At 36.9% G+C, this 18,531-nt stretch overlaps 3 protein-coding genes across 4 annotated transcripts in view; 1 reads left to right on the top strand and 2 right to left on the bottom strand.

Annotated features, from left to right (window-relative positions):
- Positions 1–156: 156 nt before the first annotated feature.
- med19b (mediator complex subunit 19b) lies at positions 157–3,642 on the bottom strand. The gene is made up of 6 exons (XM_082164922.1): positions 3,143–3,642; positions 2,095–2,217; positions 1,779–1,912; positions 1,456–1,552; positions 1,280–1,374; positions 157–514 (listed from the first exon to the last, which is right to left on the bottom strand). Exons 1-6 carry the CDS (start codon positions 3,348–3,350, stop codon positions 446–448), a joined length of 726 nt encoding a protein of 241 aa, XP_082021048.1. The 5' UTR covers positions 3,351–3,642; the 3' UTR covers positions 157–445.
- A 182-nt stretch (positions 3,643–3,824) lies between these two features.
- Positions 3,825–12,896, top strand: tmx2b (thioredoxin-related transmembrane protein 2b). The gene is made up of 8 exons (XM_082164911.1): positions 3,825–4,157; positions 5,111–5,171; positions 5,541–5,654; positions 5,798–5,874; positions 10,500–10,606; positions 11,208–11,273; positions 11,365–11,494; positions 11,664–12,896. Exons 1-8 carry the CDS (start codon positions 3,969–3,971, stop codon positions 11,844–11,846), a joined length of 927 nt encoding a protein of 308 aa, XP_082021037.1. The 5' UTR covers positions 3,825–3,968; the 3' UTR covers positions 11,847–12,896.
- The window catches only part of zdhhc5a (zDHHC palmitoyltransferase 5a), a 33,451-nt gene continuing 27,191 nt past the window's right edge, over positions 12,272–18,531 (bottom strand). The window contains exon 12 of one of the 2 annotated variants that reach the window (XM_082164847.1): positions 12,272–15,112. In XM_082164847.1, coding sequence (XP_082020973.1) covers positions 14,899–15,112 — 214 coding nt within the window. In that variant the 3' untranslated portion in view covers positions 12,272–14,898. The remainder of the gene's footprint in view (positions 15,113–18,531) is intronic. The other variant, XR_014204590.1, reaches the window with a different exon arrangement.

The raw sequence follows: 18,531 nt of genomic DNA, 5'->3' as shown, positions 1-18,531 counted from the left end.
TTGTTTTAAAAGTACGGTTCTGTATGTTACAGAGCTGTGATCATGTGCTCAAAAGTTTCAGTGATTCTAGTGATTTTTTCAACATAATGGTGCTTGCATTGTGCTCGTGACTGTAAATATGCCTGAAAGGGGGGAAAAATCAAATAAATACAAAGATTTTGTCACAAAAATCAGCCCATTCTCGGCTGATTGTGTTTTATTTGTAAAAAATGTTTAAAAAAAAAATTGAATGAAAAATGTTCCATTATTCATCAATCTCATAAATAGATACAGAGGCACTTAGACACTTACAAATGCAACACATATGATGGTTTACCAGGTAAATTATGTAACAATATACTCTGACACATATATACACACAAATCTGACTCTCACTGTAACTGGCCCAGCTTGTGCTTCACTTTAACTCCTTTAGTTCCTGGTTTTTCTGCCATCAAGGAGGTTCTTATCTCAAACTGCTGCTGCTGCTAGGCTGAGCTCCAGTCATGCCTGGGTGATCAGGACTGTGGCGATTCTGAAAACAGGGAAATAATACAATAATTAATAGAAATAATAAAAAAAATGTTTTGGAAGATATCAGATGTACTGTTGATCACAATTTAAAAACTTTCAAAAACTTACACAACAGTTCGAAAGTTGAGGCTCAGTAAGTTTTTTATAAAGAATTAAATTGTTCAAAGGTGACAGTAAAGACATTTATGTTACTAAAGATTTCTTTCAAGTCAAGTCATCTTCATTTATATAGCGCTTTTAACAATATGTATTGTTTCAAAGCAGCTTTACAGAGATAATAGGAAATTACCGTAACAGATTGTTTAGCCTTTACAACAGCTCTAGGATAACGTTATTGTCCAGCTAAAGTTAGTTTTGATCTAATCTAGTGTTAGATTTCAATTAAATGGCGTTCTGTCAAACTTTCTATTCATTAAAGAATCCTAAACGAAATTGATCACACTTTCCACAAATAAAACTGTTTTCAACATTGATAATAATAATAATAATAATGTTTCTTGAGCAGCAAATCAGCATATTACACTGATTTCTGAAGGATCATGTGACAGTGATTAATGATGCTGAAAATTCAGCTTTACTGAAATTTTAGCTACAATATATTCAAGTATAGAAAACAGTTATTCAAAATTGTAATAATATTTCTCAATATTACTGTTTTTACTGTATTGTTCATCAAATAAATGTAGCCTTGAAGACTTGAAAACTATAAAACCAGTCCATTTGTAACATGTATTTTCATGCAAAGTGTATAACAACTCCAATTAACCTTCTTTTTCTTTTTATCTTTTTTCTTTTTCTTTCTGTCCGGATCATCGTCCTTCTTTTTCTTCTTTTTCTTATGGTCTGAATCTGATGGAGTTTCTGTTGTAAAGAAGTGAGATTAACAGTCAATATGTAAGAAATCACGTTCATCTCTTTGTGCGTTTTGTGTGTGACAGTTACCTGGTGGTAAAGGATCCTGAGGCCGGTGATGTTTATGTTTGTGTTTGTTCTTCTTCTTCGGCGGTTGAATGTGCATCAGTCTGTATTGCTCTGGCAACTTTGGCAGGAGAAAGAGCCACATAAAACATGCATGTGAAACAGCAATATATGATTGACCCACATAACCATTCGCAACCAACACTCACTAAGAAAGATATAGCCAAACCTCAGAGTACAGTCAAAGCAGAGGTAACATCAGTTTCACTAGCCTCCCTAAATGCAAAGGGAGTCCTTCTTTTGTCTCTCTCATACACACACACACACACACACACACGCACACTTACAGGGCCAGTGTGTAGCCTGAAGCCGGTGAGCATGACCCCAGTGAGAGGACTGAAAGAGTTGTTGCACACTGGTGTCTTCTCAATGAGAGAGCGCAGAGAGCTGTTGTCCTGAATGCCTGGGCTGTCGATCATGCCTGGAGTCCAGAAGGATAAAAAAAAAAAACCATATAGTTTCAACACAGGCACTGGCTAAACCCCGGCTTAGTGTTGTTATAGGTAAAGTCAAGTGTATACTACTGTGTTCCTTTATCCTACTGGACTATTTTTGAGAACTGCTCTAGAATCGTGTAAGTATGGTGAAAATATGCACACGCACCAGGAAGCTCTGGAAGAAAATTGCTGAGTTTCTCCTTCACCTTCTTTCCGCAAAACTTGTTATAAGCGTGCTCCAGGTTGTAGTGTGTGATGAGATTAGTGTGTCCCGTCAGCTCATTCTCCACTGTCAAGAAGACATGAGGGGGTAAACAGGTTCACAGAGCACTGACAAAATAATTTCCCTCCCATCTCATACTTGTTTTCCTTCACCATGTCCCTTTAGGAGCGTTGTAGGGTTCTAACTCTTTTTAACCAATGAATTTACATGACTTTTTCAGTCGTTTGAGACGTACTGGATAAGGAAAATTACTTTTTAAAATATATTTACCTACAATTTCTTCCCGATAAAATATTTTAGAGCTTGTAACTAGAGAAATGATACATAATGTAGCCTATATTCATTATACAAATGGCATTTTTGATATTCATTTACATGACAAAATTAGGCTTCCTCATATATCCAGATTTTTTATTCAGGCTGATTCTTCATAGAAAAAACAAACAGTTGTTGAAGGCTTAATTATAATAAGAAATATATTGACTATTTGTTGATTTAGCTTATTTTAAAGCTTGCTTTGTCTTACTTTAAGTCATCTTGATGCCCCCTTGGAAGTTTGCTGAGGCCCTCTAGTGGTGATGAGAACCACTGATCTATATACAGTGACTAGTGTTGCCAGGCTTGTTTATAGTAAGAGTCTTACATGACATGACATATATTTCATACACTAGTACTTTATGGTATTTCATTTATTCTCATTCCATCATTATGCATGTGTGTTGATGGTATTAATAACGGTAAAGGTATTATTAACACCACGGCATAGGTCACTCACTATGGTATATAATATTATAATTACCATGGTACAGTACAGCACCTAAACGTACGTTACCACTGTAAGCCAATGTCATTTGGACATGGTACCACGGTATTCGTATTACCATACCATACAATCACTGTACAGCGGCATTGACACTGACACAGTGCTTTATTATATTACTACGAAATTAATACTATACCGAAAATTAAAACCACAAAAAGAGGCGCTCACTGGGCAGTTCTCGCAGCAGGTAGAAGGGCTCGTTCATCGCGGAGGGTTTTCTGATCGGACCCCCTTCATCCAACATCTGATGCTGGAAACACATCGGGCCCATGTTTTGGGGTACCTGAGGTTTCCCAGATCCAAAGCCCAGCGCAGATGGTCCTGATGGACCCTGGGAATCAGGCTGACCATATAGCGAGGAGAAGATTTCTGTCATGTTGACAAAACTACCCTACGATGTTGTGATTGTGTGGACGTTTGTATGGGGTTTACTATTGCTGTGAACGTCCCTCCCTTACGTTCTGTTGACAATTGCTTCCGGTTGTTCTTGTACCTTGGGGAAATTTACCGTAATTTATCAAGTAACGTTACATACATGATCGTATTGTGTCCAGTTCCCAAATCTGACTAAACAGACTCACATAATGCGCCGTAAAATTCATTATATAGTTTAATACTGTAGCTTAATTAAATAAATAATTGTAAACGAGGAGATAAACAATTCAAGTTAGTGTCAGTGACGCATGTTAAAATCGTCGCTTGCCGTTTATGTATTACGGTAAACGCGACATACTTCCGCTTGTCCTTCCCTTTATGTGACATCATGACCAATAAGCGACGTCGTTTCAGTAAAGTAACCAATCAACGGGCCTGCTTTAAAGAGGAGGGGCGATTTTTTTCCTTCGTCCGCAGTGACCTCTGTTCGGTCCCTTTAAATCGTTTAATTTATTTGCCGACGAATATTGTCTCTCATTGATAGCGGTATTGATGCGGACTCTGTCGTCTCGGATCTCCGCAGCCATCGTTTTCTGAAAAATCTGAAGAAAATAGAAAAATGGCATTGTTAACACCTTTGTTAGCATTTCTGTACCATTTGCCGCAGGTTTACAAATGGCTACTAAAACCGTACTACATAGCCTCGTTATTTATGTCTAGCGCGTTCCTGCTTATCCGCAAAACGCCAGGGATCTGTGAACATCTTTCGACGCAGCGCGAGGATGGCAATTCATGCGATTTTGATTGGGTATGTATAAAGCAGACCTTTGGGGTTTCATGCTGAATGATAACGCATATAACCTGCTTCGTAACATGGGAACTGGGCAGTGGCCAGCAGATGATGGTCTATAGAATTTGGGGGGGGAGGTCGCTATTTAGCTGGCACGGGAACAAGCCTAGATCCTGGTAAAAGAGTTTGGAATACTAACCATGCATATATGAATGATGCATGTGGAAAAAAACTTGCCAACCTCTTCCACGTGTGGTGCATGTGTATCTCTGAATGATCACACTGTTGTGTTGTTTCTTCGACTTTATGTTTATATTTATTATTATATTATATTTATTATAAGGGTACCTTATAAAACAAAGAATGTTTTAATATTTAATAAAAGTTTAACCTTATTAAAACCCTGTTATCAATATATATATATATATATATATATATATATATATATATATATATATGTATGTAAGTATGTATGTATGTGTGTGTGTGTGTGTGTGTGTGTGTATATATATATATATATATATGTATGTGAAGAGTTCAGATGCAAAAGCCTCTAAGTGCATCTGAAATTTTCTTCTAGAATGATCATTTTTATCAAGCTTGTATATTTAAGTTCAGTAATTTCACTTAAATGACAATTAATAGGTCATTTCCATTGCCATTTAAGTGAAATTACTGAACTTAAATATACAAGCTTGATAAAAATGATCATTCTAGAAGAAAATTTCAGATGCACTTAGAGGCTTTTGCATCTGAACTCTTTATATATATATATAATGCTTCCATTAACACTCACAGGAAGCTCTTTGGAATTTTCTTTTATCGTTTGACATTACTCTCAAATTGTTATGCAAATAGTATAATAATATATGTATTTTGGCCTATATATTATATAGGACCCACTTTAAGTGTCTACTATGTATATACATTTTTTTTAAATCAGCCATTTTTCTGTTAATTTTGTTTTTCAGAGAGAGGTGGAGATACTGATGTTCCTGAGTGCTATAGTCATGATGAAAAACAGAAGAGCAAGTAAGACTTTCTCCCCCTTAAAACGCTCTTTTTTTTTTTTTTTTTCAACTTTCTTCAAAAGCATTTTCTATACCGCTTTGTTTATTGACATTCAAATTTCAGAAAATAATCTCTAACTATACCGAATCTGATGTCAATAGCCTGAGGTTGAATGTTAAGGTTTTGTTTATACACTAAACGCTCAGACACCTGTGTTCTCAGTGACGGTTGTCCTTGTGTTTGTAGTTTAATCAAATGTCCTTTGTCATTCAATGTTTCTGTTATTCTCTCCCCCTCCTCCAGCTCCGCTGTTCAACTCGCCCCCTTTCACCATTCATTTTTGTATGACGAAATATAATAATGTGTTTTTGTTTAATCTTTGCTCCCCAGTTACCGTTGAGCAGCATGTGGGCAACATCATCCTCTTTAGTAAAGTAGCCAATGTGATCCTGTTCTTCAGACTGGACATACGTTTGGGGCTTCTCTACCTGACCTTGTGTATTGGTCAGTATTTTTTTTTTAAATCAATTTCACTGTCAGTCAGTGGAAACGTTCTAATGTTTAAAGACTAAACCAAATATTAGATAAATGTAGTATGGCTGTCAACCATTTCTATGCATACTGATGTTCTTTTATCACTGATGCAGTTTTCCTGATGATCTGCAAACCTCCTCTGTACATGGGCCCTGAATACATCAAGTATTTCAATGATAAAACCATTGATGTGAGTATGATTTCACAGATTTCAGTCACTCTTCATGGGCTTCTGGTTCTCAAAACAAATTTGCACAAAATGGAAAAAAGAGAACAAAATATTCAAAGCCAGGGGACTGTTTAAGTTATAAGATATTTCTGGGATTTCTGCTGTGGTTATGACAAAGCAGCTTGTTTTCAAGGTGTATTAAAGCACACAATGCAGTTTCCGTTTTTCTCTCGTATTTAACGTTACTGTCATAAATACCACTCACTCAGAGCCGTCTCTGCACTCTTCCGACCGCGCTTTCTTCGTTTTCTTCGTCAACTCTGCCATGATTCACGTCTGAAATGCGTGCTAGTGTCTTCCATAGAGACTGCTTCATATGTTGTTGATGTATGTGATGTCGTGCTGTAAAGCAAGTCGTGATTCTTTCGAGATTTGGCGGAGCGCCAGCTCTCAAACTTGCATTGCTGCTTTGCTATAGGGATGATTCGCCCTACGAGTTCGTTTACCATCAAAACTATTTCGAAGCTGTTATATTAAGGTACAAATCTTGCATAGTGTGCCTTTAACAGAAACTGGGAGTATTGACATATTAACTCTTTCCCTGCTATTGGCGGAATTTTCCGCTTTCCGTGTTTTCACCATTACACTGTAGGGGGCGCATCTTCTGAAAGAGTCCTGTATCTCTAGATCAAAACATAGGGGAAGAAGCAGCAGAAACAACAAGCGATCTCATATGTAAGCAGATGCATTTGAAAAATAATGCGATCATCAACATTAAACAGCATATAAATCAAAACTGATGAATGTTACGGAATGAAATATTGACCCGGGATGAGCTACAGGACTGTGCAAGCATTAGGGGTGTTGATGGACTCGATCTACTCCATCTGTTTTGATCACCGTTCTGAATCCAATTCCAGACGTAGTCTTTGGCAAAAACGTGCTTTTCTCAGCTTTTTCCTCTCAATTTTAACGAAACACCCACGTTCAAGTGTTGATAAAAAAAGAATGCATGAAGCTAGAATAAGATATTCATGCAACTAAATATTCAGGGGGCCATGACAATTTTGTGAAAATTATCAAAAATGCTGGCGGTGGGTGGCAGCTTAAAAAAAAAAAAAAAAAAACTGGCGGGGAAAGAGTTAAATAAATTAACCACGATTCGTTTTGTGCTTCAAGAAGTTCTAGAACTGCATATTCTTCAATAAAAACAACAGTTATTGAAGGGGGGAAAGGCATTATTTAAAGGACAAGTTCGGTATTTTACACTTAAAGCCCTGTTTACAGATCGTATCTGATGAAATAGAACGGTTAAGATAAAAATTTGGATACATGCTGCTGTCCCGAGAATTTTAGGTTTATTTCGCTTCCCCCCCCCCCACCCCCACAATGGTTGTCTACAAGGGCGTAACTTTGGGTCTACCATTGGGGGGGTTAAACTCACGGCATATTTATTAATTAATTTATTTATTGAATAATTTTCTTGGGTAACATGCTAATTTGCCGTTCCTGTATTAGAAATACATTGTGATACTTTTACTGATTTAGGCTACTTAACGTAAATGCAGCTGTTCACTTGACTATTTATGCCATAATGACAAACAGTAGTTAAATTAAGGGTTTAAGCACTAGCCAGCAGTGGCAGCTTCCATTTAATTGATTTTTTTGTGTGTGTTCAATATCTTATAAATAAAATTTAAAAAAAGAACTTAAAGATTAATCAACTGCATCACTATATTGGCACCTACATGCAGCAAATGTATTATGCACAATTCAATACATTACACAATACAGGGTGGCACACTGACTGGAGTGCAGCTTGCACCTTTATTCTGAACAGATTTCACATTTTGGTGGGCATCACCAAAACTCAGTGTTTCTCAAACTTTTTCTGCCATTCCCCACTTCGGAGGTATAAGGGTTCCAAGCCCCACCTGTCCCCAATCACCCCAACAAAATGTTAATAAACTAGGCTTTAAGTTTAACTGTTAAAATGTATTTTATTAACATCACATTTTAAAAACTTAACATCAAATAACAGCATTAAAAACTTTCAAATAGAGAAAATGAAAGTGCAATTATATTATCACTTTGCATGAAATAAGACTCAAAAGTAGATAAAAAAAAATTGTGTTTGCATTTAGCCTCTGATAACATCAAATTCAGAAACTGAGAAAATACAAGTGTGGACTAACGTTAGTTGTGCTTTGATTCATTTTGTCACTTTGCAAACTCCATGCAAAAAAAAAAAAATTATAATAATCTCAAATTGAGCCGGAGGTGGTAAATTCCTAATAATGTACTTATTTTTTTTTAGGTATTTTAATAAGATAACGTTAACGTTACCAAAAATCCAACTAACGCGATCGTTATAAAGGTGTTTGAACAACAAAACACATCCACTTGCACATATTTGACAATTGAAATATATGATATATCCTGCTATAGCTAACAAATTTGTGAAATTTTTAATAAAGAAGGAAATAAAAGCAGATCATCAGTCATTCAGCGCTATTGTGGCTGCGGTGTGACAAGCAATGAATGACGCGTCTCCATGGGAACCATAAAGTGATACTACGATCAATAACGGTCGCCTTGAAAAACTTGTAAACTTACGTGTGAAAAAGTTAAGCAAGGCTTACATTTAAATGTGTCTTTGTTTTGAGTGTATGGTCAATAAATAAAGGAATTAAAAAGATGGGCACAAAACCTGTTTGTCGCGCCCCACTTGTCATGTCTCTATTCCCCACCAGTGGGCCGCGCCCGCACCCTTTGAGAAACACTGAGCTAACTTAACAGCTAACTTAGCAATAGGGGTAGCAGCTACCTTCGTTTGGTCAGGATTTTTCCTCTTTTTGGCTTGTGTCGACCAACAATGAAAAATCGTTGTCCTGCTGCCTTTCAGTGTCCTTTTTCATCTTTCCATCCGTTAGCATGCACCGTCAGCTTTCTCCAACCATTCATCCCAGCGACCGCGCAAAATAGTGTGAACAAACTTGGTAGAGAAAGCGGGTTGGGTGCGGTGGGCGGGGGGTACATTACAGATTATTAAAAATTTGATACTATCTTTCTTGCTGGCAAATGAAATTAATAAAGAAAACGAACAAAAGTATTCATTCGGAATATTTCATATTTATTTTAATCTGAATTATGTGATGATATTGGGGGGGTTATATTAGCTGGATCTGATTTTTGAGGGGGTCATGACCCCCGTAACCCCCGTGCAAATTACGCGCATGGTTGTCTATATGCACTGGAAGATTCCGACCTAAAAACACATTAAACTTTCGTTTACAAAGACGTGAAACTCACCGAGTGGTCAGGGGTGTTCACTGATATGTTCCCTCAAAAATCGCTGAAAAAGATGCATTCCAACAGGTTTTATCGTAGTTTTTGTCCAACTCCATTGACTTAATAGGACGTGCTGTGAGACCGCAGCACCTTTACGGTATTACTCCGCCGCTTCTTCTTCTGCTTCTTCTGTGTATTCAATGAAATGCCCGTGGTTTGCTTGCAATTGGCAAAGGTGCATTATCGCCACCAACTGGGCTGGAGTGTCTATTATTCAAGCTCTCAACGGAAGAATCACGAGTGTGACGCGTTTGGCAAAATAGGTCCACTAAAGCGAAATAAACCAAAAATTCTCGGGACAGGAGCATGTGTCCAAATTTTAATCTTAACCGTTCTATTTCATCAGATACGATCTGTAAACAGGGCTTTAAGTGTAAAATACCGAACTTGTCCTTTAAGTTTACGTCTTACATTTATGTTTAGCATTTTTAATTAAGAGTATTTAGAGATTATTTTAATATATCAACAATAATGTATTGATTTAAATACTTTTAAAGGGATACTCCACCGAAAAATGAAAATTCTGTCATCATATACTCACCCTCATGTTGTTTCAAACCTGTATGAATTTCTTTCTTCTGCTGAACAGAAAGGAAGATATCTAGAAGAATGTCAGTAACCAGACAGTTTTAGATACCATTGACTTCCATAGTAGGAAAAAAATATACTATGGAAGTCAATGGTATCTAAAACTGTCTGGTTACTGACATTCTTCTAGATATCTTCCTTTCTGTTCAGCAAAAGAAAGAAATTCATAAAGGTTTGAAACAACATGAGGGTGAGTATATGATGACAGAATTTTCATTTTTCGGTGGAGTATCCCTTTAAATCATCCTGCAGCCCCCTTGGAAATTTGCTGAGGCCCCCCTGTGGGCCCTGGCTCCTGGTTGAGAACCACTCATTCATTTGTATGATATTTATTTATTCTTTATGTATTTTATTGTTTCTTCATCTTTAGTTTCCGCTTCCCAATGCTTCGGTCATACTGTCTCTCACAAATGTGCACACTCTGCACTACGACTTCTCATTGCATACTAGTTGCCCACTTTAAACATCAAAGGGAACAAGCTCGAGTGTCTTATTAGTAAGAGGAATTCAAAGCCCATAAATGTTAATTACCGTTGCAGCCGAATAGCCTTTGCAAATAAGCCATTGGGTGTTTAGATTTTACCCAATGTTAATGGTTTCAGCCACATTCATAGTTGAACTTTAACTTCAGCAGCCTGAGGGATATAGTGTGCAAATACATGTTGTTTGAAACTGAGTATAGATGTTCACCTTTCTTTTGTGTTTAGGAGGAGTTGGAGAAGGACCACCGAGTGACCTGGATCGTGGAGTTTTTTGCGAACTGGTCACCAGAATGTCAGTCTTTCGCCTCCGTCTATGCTGATCTGTCCTTGAAGTAAGAACATTGATCTTGATACACTGCCATTCAAAAGTTTCAGGTCTGTACGGGTCTTTTATTTTTTTAGAAATGATCACGTTTATTGAGGATCAAGGATGCATTAAATAGATCAAAATGGACAGTAAAGACATTTATAATGTAACAAAAGATTTCCATTTCAAATAAATGCTTTCCTATTCATCAAAGAATCCTGAAAATATTAAACGCCACATTTTCAACATGATAATAATAATATGTTTCTTGAGCAAATCATCATATTAGACTGATTTCTGAAGGATCATGTGACACTGAAGACTGGAGTAATGATGCTGAAAATTCAGCTTTGCATCACAGGAATAAATGACATTTTACTACATATTCACATAAAACAACATTCACATAGAAAACAGTAACTTTAAATTGTAATAATATTTCAAAATTGTACGGTTTTGCTGTATTTTCGATCTAATAAGTTCAGCCTTTGTGAGAATAAGACTTCTCAAACATATTTATAAAAAATGACCCCAAACTTTTGAATCGTGGTGTACGTCCTGCTGCTCATCAGTTACTGTGAATTTAAATATTATGAATGGAGACGATGAACCTCTCTCTCACTCAGGTACAACTGCGCAGGACTGAAATTTGGCAAAGTGGACATTGGTCGTTACAGTGAAGTGTCCAAGAAGTAAGATGCGTTTGTGTCTCACTGTTTCTCGAACATACTCTGGTACACAGACTGTGACAATATCCTGTGTTTCTTCCCCCTCCCCCCTCAGGTATAGGGTCAGCACCTCTCCTCTGTCAAAGCAGCTGCCCTCTCTTGTGCTCTTCCAGGGGGGAAAGGAAGTGATGCGGCGCCCTCAGGTGGACAAGAAGGGACGCGCAGTGTCTTGGACATTCACAGAGGTGAGGCTTAAAGTCTGCATGAAACTGTGACGTATATCTGAGTGAAACGAGCTTCTCGAACAAGAATTTTTTTTGGCTTTGTTAGAAACATCCTTCAAACACTTCAGAAATGTCAAAAGCCTGTATGTTTTCTACACAACACAGAGAAATGAGTGTTTTTTCTTTCTAGGAAAATATCATCCGAGAGTTTAACCTCAACGAGTTGTATCAGAAGTTTAAGAAGCTCGGTAAGACCAAAGGAGAGAAATCCGAGAGGCCAAATGAATCTGTATTTTCCCCTGTGCCTGAAGAGGAGGAACCGGAGACCGAGACCATCACTGCGATGGACACAGAGAGCAAGAAGGACAAATAGAAAGAGCACATTGCTGAAGAGCACTGTCAATCACTATGGGACTGGACCAGATTGTGCTAATGTTCAGTATGCAGAGAGAGAGAGAGAGAGAGTTTGTATGTAGTTATAAGCAGAATGATTGTTTATTTCTTTTTGTATAACGTATTAGTTAATTGCAAAATCAGTCCAATAATATAGTAAATCCTAATACATTAATTAAACTTCATAATCGTCGATATACTGGATACAGTATATACAGGTGTCCAAACAACGTCATTTGGGACATTGATATTCGATCTCTGTCCGCTGTGTTATTTTAATCGAGTTAAACATAATTAAACGTTGGACTTCTACCTCTAATATGGTTGATAATTGTGAAGTGATCATTAGTAAGGGGTTATTTTGTGTTGCATATGCATCACATATTGGGGAACAAACTTTATCAGTTCTTTTTTTCTTTACTGTATTGGTAATCCTTCCATACATTTGACACTCCTAGTATTTTTTTTAACTACTTTTCTGAGACGTAGCTTGTTTGTATGGTACTGACTACCAGATTGCATTGTGATCTAAAAAGGGAGGGTCTTTTATGCAAACAGTTCATGTCATTTTACAAATTAAAAAACTAAGAGTGAGATCTCAAGATAATATTCTGCAAAATGTGGTTACCTTTGACATTGAGACCCAGTTACACATTTATTTTCAGACTGAATACTGCTGTTGATGTCTTAAGTTATTTAAATTTATATAAAACATTTCTTTGTGCAGAATGATTGAAGCTTTTAACATTTTTATTATTACTTTAACCACTGAAGAAAGCTGCAGGCAGACTTCATGTTTTAACCTTTTCCAGTCATTACTGTTGGAAACTTATTTTCAGTGTATGTAGAATTTTGCCATCAATTTCCTTACAAGAAGTAGGAATATTGTTTAAGTGCACTATTGAATAAACAATTGTTGATTTTCACTAATCTTTAATGAATTGATGATTGAAAGATGACCAAGTGCTTTGAGTGATTGTGGATGGAAAGTTTTTTTTTTTGCCATTCCAATAAAACACTTTGTTCTTCACGCCCTGTTTTGTGTACGTTTTATCCAGTTGCTTCAAATTCAGACTCAACAGAAGAACCAGGGAGATTTTGGACCATTTGCCCAAAAGCTGAACCAAGCACATCTAAATCACTCAATTTGAGATGGAATTTAAACATTGCAGCATTTGGTAGCAGTGGGTACCAAAAATATACATTAAAGTTGCATCTGCAAACAAATAATGCTAGACACTCTTTCAGAAGAGGAACCACAGGTGTCATTCGTCACATTAACGGGACATTTCCCAACCTGAAAGTGTCCAAATACCATTTGTCCTAATTTTGAACAGTTTATGTATTTTTGAGTCCTCTGTAAACATTTAGTATAATATATTTCTCTGTCGGCTGAGATTCATTACACAAATAAGAGCACATCCACGAACACTATTTTTAGCTACTGTCAAACTTTTTTTTTTTTTCTGCAACATTGTAATGAGGTGCCAAAATATTTTGTAGACCATTTTTCTGATGTCTACATTGACAACAGGCTTTCACAGATTTGAGACTGGACAGAAAAAAAACATTCATGGACATAAATGGTGTATACATTTCCAAAGTTTATGCATTACAAAAAGAGGCAATGCACAAAGGCACAACTGATTTATAAAGAGTTTATTACCAATGCTCTCACACACACACACACCCATACACATTCACAACCATGCTCACTCACACTGAACTATACAGTACACGTTCTTTTCTTTCTTTCCCTCAGTCCATCTTTTGATCCAAAATATTCCTAGAAGTGTATTCATTGGCTTTTGTATCAGCCAGCAAATAACTTCTGTCCCGATTGGTCAGCCCTGATCTAAATGTTGATCAATACACCTGACAAAGACAGACGATGATTGAAATGAGTCCTGCAAAATGTCACAATCTTTTTGAATGTACTAGGTAAGAATTAAATAATTCAAAATAAAAGGCTTTCACTGAATCATAATGACAGCTAACTTCCTCTGACTGGCTCAACTGCCGTCCAATCAGAGGGCACTGATATGGTTACCCAGCGTTCGGTGGCACTGTGAGAAGAAAGCTTTAAATCCTACATGGCTGGCTAGTTAAGGCCACCAGTGAGATTTGCCTCTCATGTATTAATAAAACAATAATAAAAAAAAAATCATACCTAAGAGGCAGACAATCAATGCTTACAGGATAAAATTTGAAATATGTCCCACAGATCGCAATGTCAAATGCATTTTTATGCTACGAGCAACCCTCTGACTGATCTAGAGTGCCACCAGCTCTTCATCCCTCTATTCGATTAAAGTTCATAGAGAACAAATATCAGCCTTTGTAGAAAAAAACAAACAAAAAACATTTTGATCTTATCAATAACCATTTATAAAGTCATATAAAATAACACTTTGAAAATTAAATAAAAACATATTTCTTCCTTGAATTTCCAAGGCCATTACTCTGAAAACACTCATCTGAAAAGGCTGCTGTCATTTAAATAATGCATTAGTCCATTTCTTTATCTTTTCTACCGTTTTGTTTCCCTGGTGCTGATTGGATACATTATCGCATGCCAATCACAGTGGTCTGAAATGGCTACTGAATGCCACAGGTCCCCTTTCAAAAAAAAATCGAATTCCACTCTGTGAGAAAAAAAAAAAAACGGTAACCATTTTTTCTCTATACAGAACAATTTACACATTTATGTCGGATAAAAATCTTTTTTTTTTTGTTGAAACATTTTAAAGGCAATCCGGTCCTTTGCCGTCACACCAGTTGTGTGTTACAGCTCCTTACTGATGAGGAGTCTTGAAGTCCTATTATGTCATGGCTTGAAAGACCCCCCATGATCCTCCTCCTCCTCCTCCTACTTGTCATATATCCAACCAAAACCTGCTGGTCAGCATTAATTTCCATTTAAAAAAAAATCCATATCTTTCCCATGGGCACCAATGAGTCTGCCACACGTGATTTTCTCCGCTATGTTGGTGAAGAAAGAGAGTCCAACACCAGTAAAAACAGCCGCTCTCTCACACCGATATCTCGTAAGTGGTCCCTCCGACGCCCGTCACCTTCTTCACCCCACCTCCAGGCTTGTGAGCGGGGCTCTGAGAAGAGCCAGCACTGGAATATGCCTGACCTGGGCGAGTCGACACACTGACAGGATGAGAGGGGGACGAGGGGGTGAAAGGAGGTTTCGGCTGCCCGTTTGTCCGGCTATATGACTTCATCTGAATCTCGTCCCTAAACCAAAGAAACAGAGAGAAACTGGTAAATTAGAGAAGGATTTACATTATGTACATTTGTATAGTAATTACACTACTGTTCAAAAGTTTGGGATCATAAAGTTTTTTTGTTGTTTTTAAAGAAATTAATACTTTTATTCAGCAAGGATGCATTAAATTGATCAACATTAATAATATTAAATGTTTCTTGAGCACCAAATCAGCATATTAGACTGATTTCTGGAGCTTTGCCATCACAGGAATAAGTTACATTCTAAAATATATTAACCCTAAAACTGGCAATGTGATCTGGGTGTAAGTTTTTGTCATCTTTTTTGGGGCGTAAGAATGATTTTTTCATCAAATCCTTTTATCATTTATCACAGCCTGGTCTGTCTTGAGTATGCTGGTCACATGATTTGTTTAAAAATTGTGATTAATTAGTCAGCCTGATCTAAATCCAACATGGCTACCTGTGGTGCAGGACATTCAGATTTTGAGATAAGTAAATATATTTTAAACTTACTTTTCTTTTGAAAAAATAATACTAACACTGCTAACATTAATTATGAACATTGTCTTGAGGTGCTGAAAAAGAAAATTTATAAAGATGTTGTTCATGTTGTTATTTAGCACGTTTTGAAATATGTGTTACACCTGAGTCACATTGCCACTTTTGGGTATAAAAAAGGGATTAACTTTGTATTCATTTTTGTAACAATCTTTGTATTCTGAGTTTTTTTTTTTTACAAATTATAAAATTTACAGGTTAAACTGATACAGCCTGTCTGTCTTGAGTATGCTGGTCACATGATTTGCTTCAAGTTATCTGTGATCAATTAGTCAGCCTGACCTAAATTCCATTTTTTTTTACCATTTTACCAACATTTTTTAACCATTGTTATGGTAACGCAAGGTCCGATTTCAAAACGGTTCTCACAGGCTGAATCTTGAGTTTGTAAGCTTTCCAATGATAATATGTCAACATTATATGAGTTGAAGTATAGGATATAATGGGCTTTATGCACAGCTGCACTACTTCCTGAACTTCAGCCAGCTCTTTGTTTCCTGTCTGCCATTATTGGACAAACTGATTAATCCAGGTGTGTCTGATTATTGTTACTGAGGTCAGGCACACCTGGATTAATCAGTTTGTCCAATAATGGCAGACAGGAAACAAAGAGCTGGCTGAAGTTCAGGAAGTAGTGCAGCTGTGCATAAAGCCCATTGTTTTAAACATGCAATGACAGTTACAGTTATAGATTTGGTCCATTTTTTATACCAATGTGATCTGGGAGTCACAACTCATAAAATCCAAAATACATAACATTTTTCAAAAATTCTTTTGGATATGATTTACTTGAGTCCAGATGATATAAAAAAAATGACATGAAATTATTTGTTGCTTATCATTTTCTACTCTTGCCTGTTTAAGGGTTAAAATAGAAAATCGTTATCTTAAATTGTAATAATATTTTTACAATTACTCTTTATGTAAAAATAAATAAATAAATTGCCACCTTGGTGAGAATAAGAGACTTCATACCGACCCCAAACGTTTGAACGATAGTGTTTTTGAGAGTAAAGATATGACTATGTCCTTTAGCATGCATTCAAATAAAGAATCTTGATGTGAAATGTGTTGTTTTAGAGTGATGTCATTTAAAAGTTTCACTACCACAGTCAAAAAAATTTAATAAAAAAGATTAAAGCATTACAATACAATTACAATCAAAAGTAAAAATCACAACACATAAGAAAGAACTGAAATAACTCGACAAAGAACTGCATCACAGGATGTGAGTAATTTCATGTTTCTGTAGCTGTGAGAGAAAAAAAAAATGTATGAGAAAAAAGCCTCCCAGAATAGGTATCAGTTCAGAAAACAAAGAGTGAAAAACGGCGGTAAAAATAGTTAAGCTGAAATGGCAAATCCAGTCTTGCCTGCCAGTGAATTTCAATTTCTCTACCGCACAATTTTGAAAGGAAAGCATCATCTCAAGCACTGAAGCACTGCAGGTTTATTATAACCATCAGCTCTGCTGTCAGGATGCCACTGAAATGTCTGTTAATGATGAGGGCTCATTGTCTGGCCCTTGGTTTGTTTCCTAATAACAATTTATAAATGTCAACTTGGATTGGTTAATTTAGTTCTCGCCTTCATTCTGAGCAACAATGTTTCCCGTAAAGAAGATTCATTCTCTGCTTCTTAGTGGAGACCAGGTCAATTTTGTTGCCTTTAAAAAGCTGACTAATAACCAAGCAAAGCAGGCTTTCCAGACCTCTATAATGAGCAGAGTGATGAAGCTTTCTGTCTGGCTCGGATCTATCCATTTAGTCATTTTGCCAGTGAGGAAATTGGGTCTGATTATTCTAGTGTAGACAATATCCAGTTTATCTTCATAAGCAGCAGCATAATGTCAGGAGACTTCTAGTTTTCTATCCACTCTTTCCACACAGACGTGCTTTATTTGTTTCTGCTCATGTTTACCCTGCCATCTTGCCAAGACACTGAACTTAAGGTATATGAGACAACAGAGGCATTACTGTATTTTATACATTCATACATTAGTCTGAACCGGCTCACTCATTCCACACTGACTACGCTTGCATGCAACCAAATTAATCGGCCCAATCGGACTGGAAAGCCTTCATTTAAACACCTTCATTGATCCGGATTGAGTTTGATCCGAATGAAATTTCGATTGGATTGGAAGGGGTGGTGTAGACCTTTTATAATCTGATCAAAAGGACATGTAAACACTTGATCAGATTGAAAACCATGTGCAATGACGTAGAAATGGCGTAATGACGTAGAAATGGCGTAATGACGTATGGAACGAGCTGTTGTTGTTTTGAATGAAGTGTCATAAATGATTGTCGTGTCATTCTAAAAATTCTCCTCGCACTCAGTGTGTGTGAAGTGCAGCAGGACAGCGTTGTCCAATCAGTCCCCACTTCACACTCTCATTCACAGATGGCTTGATTTGGGCGCGGGAAGAGGCGTTTTTACTGCTTGATAACTATAACAGCACGTCACAACGGTTCATGTGTTCATTGTCTCCTAATCAGGACCCGAAACAGATAAATATTAAATCTGCTCTTTAAAACAAAGAAAAGCAATAATGTAGGAGCATTATGTGTATGGTATTAAGCTTCCGGTATGTGCAAACCGTGGGAAACTCTGTAGTGTGCACGTCAAAAAATCAATTCCGATTTGTGAAATATAACACGCAGATCAACCCAATCACTTTATTTAGCGTTCATGTAAACACTACGTTCAGATTCATTAATCGTAATGAATTCATTCCAATTGAAACGAGAGGTGTCCATGTAAACGTAGCATTGTGTATCGCAACTGTTCGGCTCTGATTGTGTGTCTCGTGGCGCTCTTTCACTCTCCAGAATATCTGCATTGGTTTATGGCAATGACATTGA

Source organism: Leuciscus leuciscus (genome assembly GCF_965113295.1).
Source record: "Leuciscus leuciscus genome assembly, chromosome: 3".
In the NCBI taxonomy this organism is placed as follows: Eukaryota; Metazoa; Chordata; class Actinopteri; order Cypriniformes; family Leuciscidae; genus Leuciscus; species Leuciscus leuciscus.
Note: the sequence above shows the minus strand (reverse complement) of the source record. Positions and strands in the feature narration are given on the sequence as shown.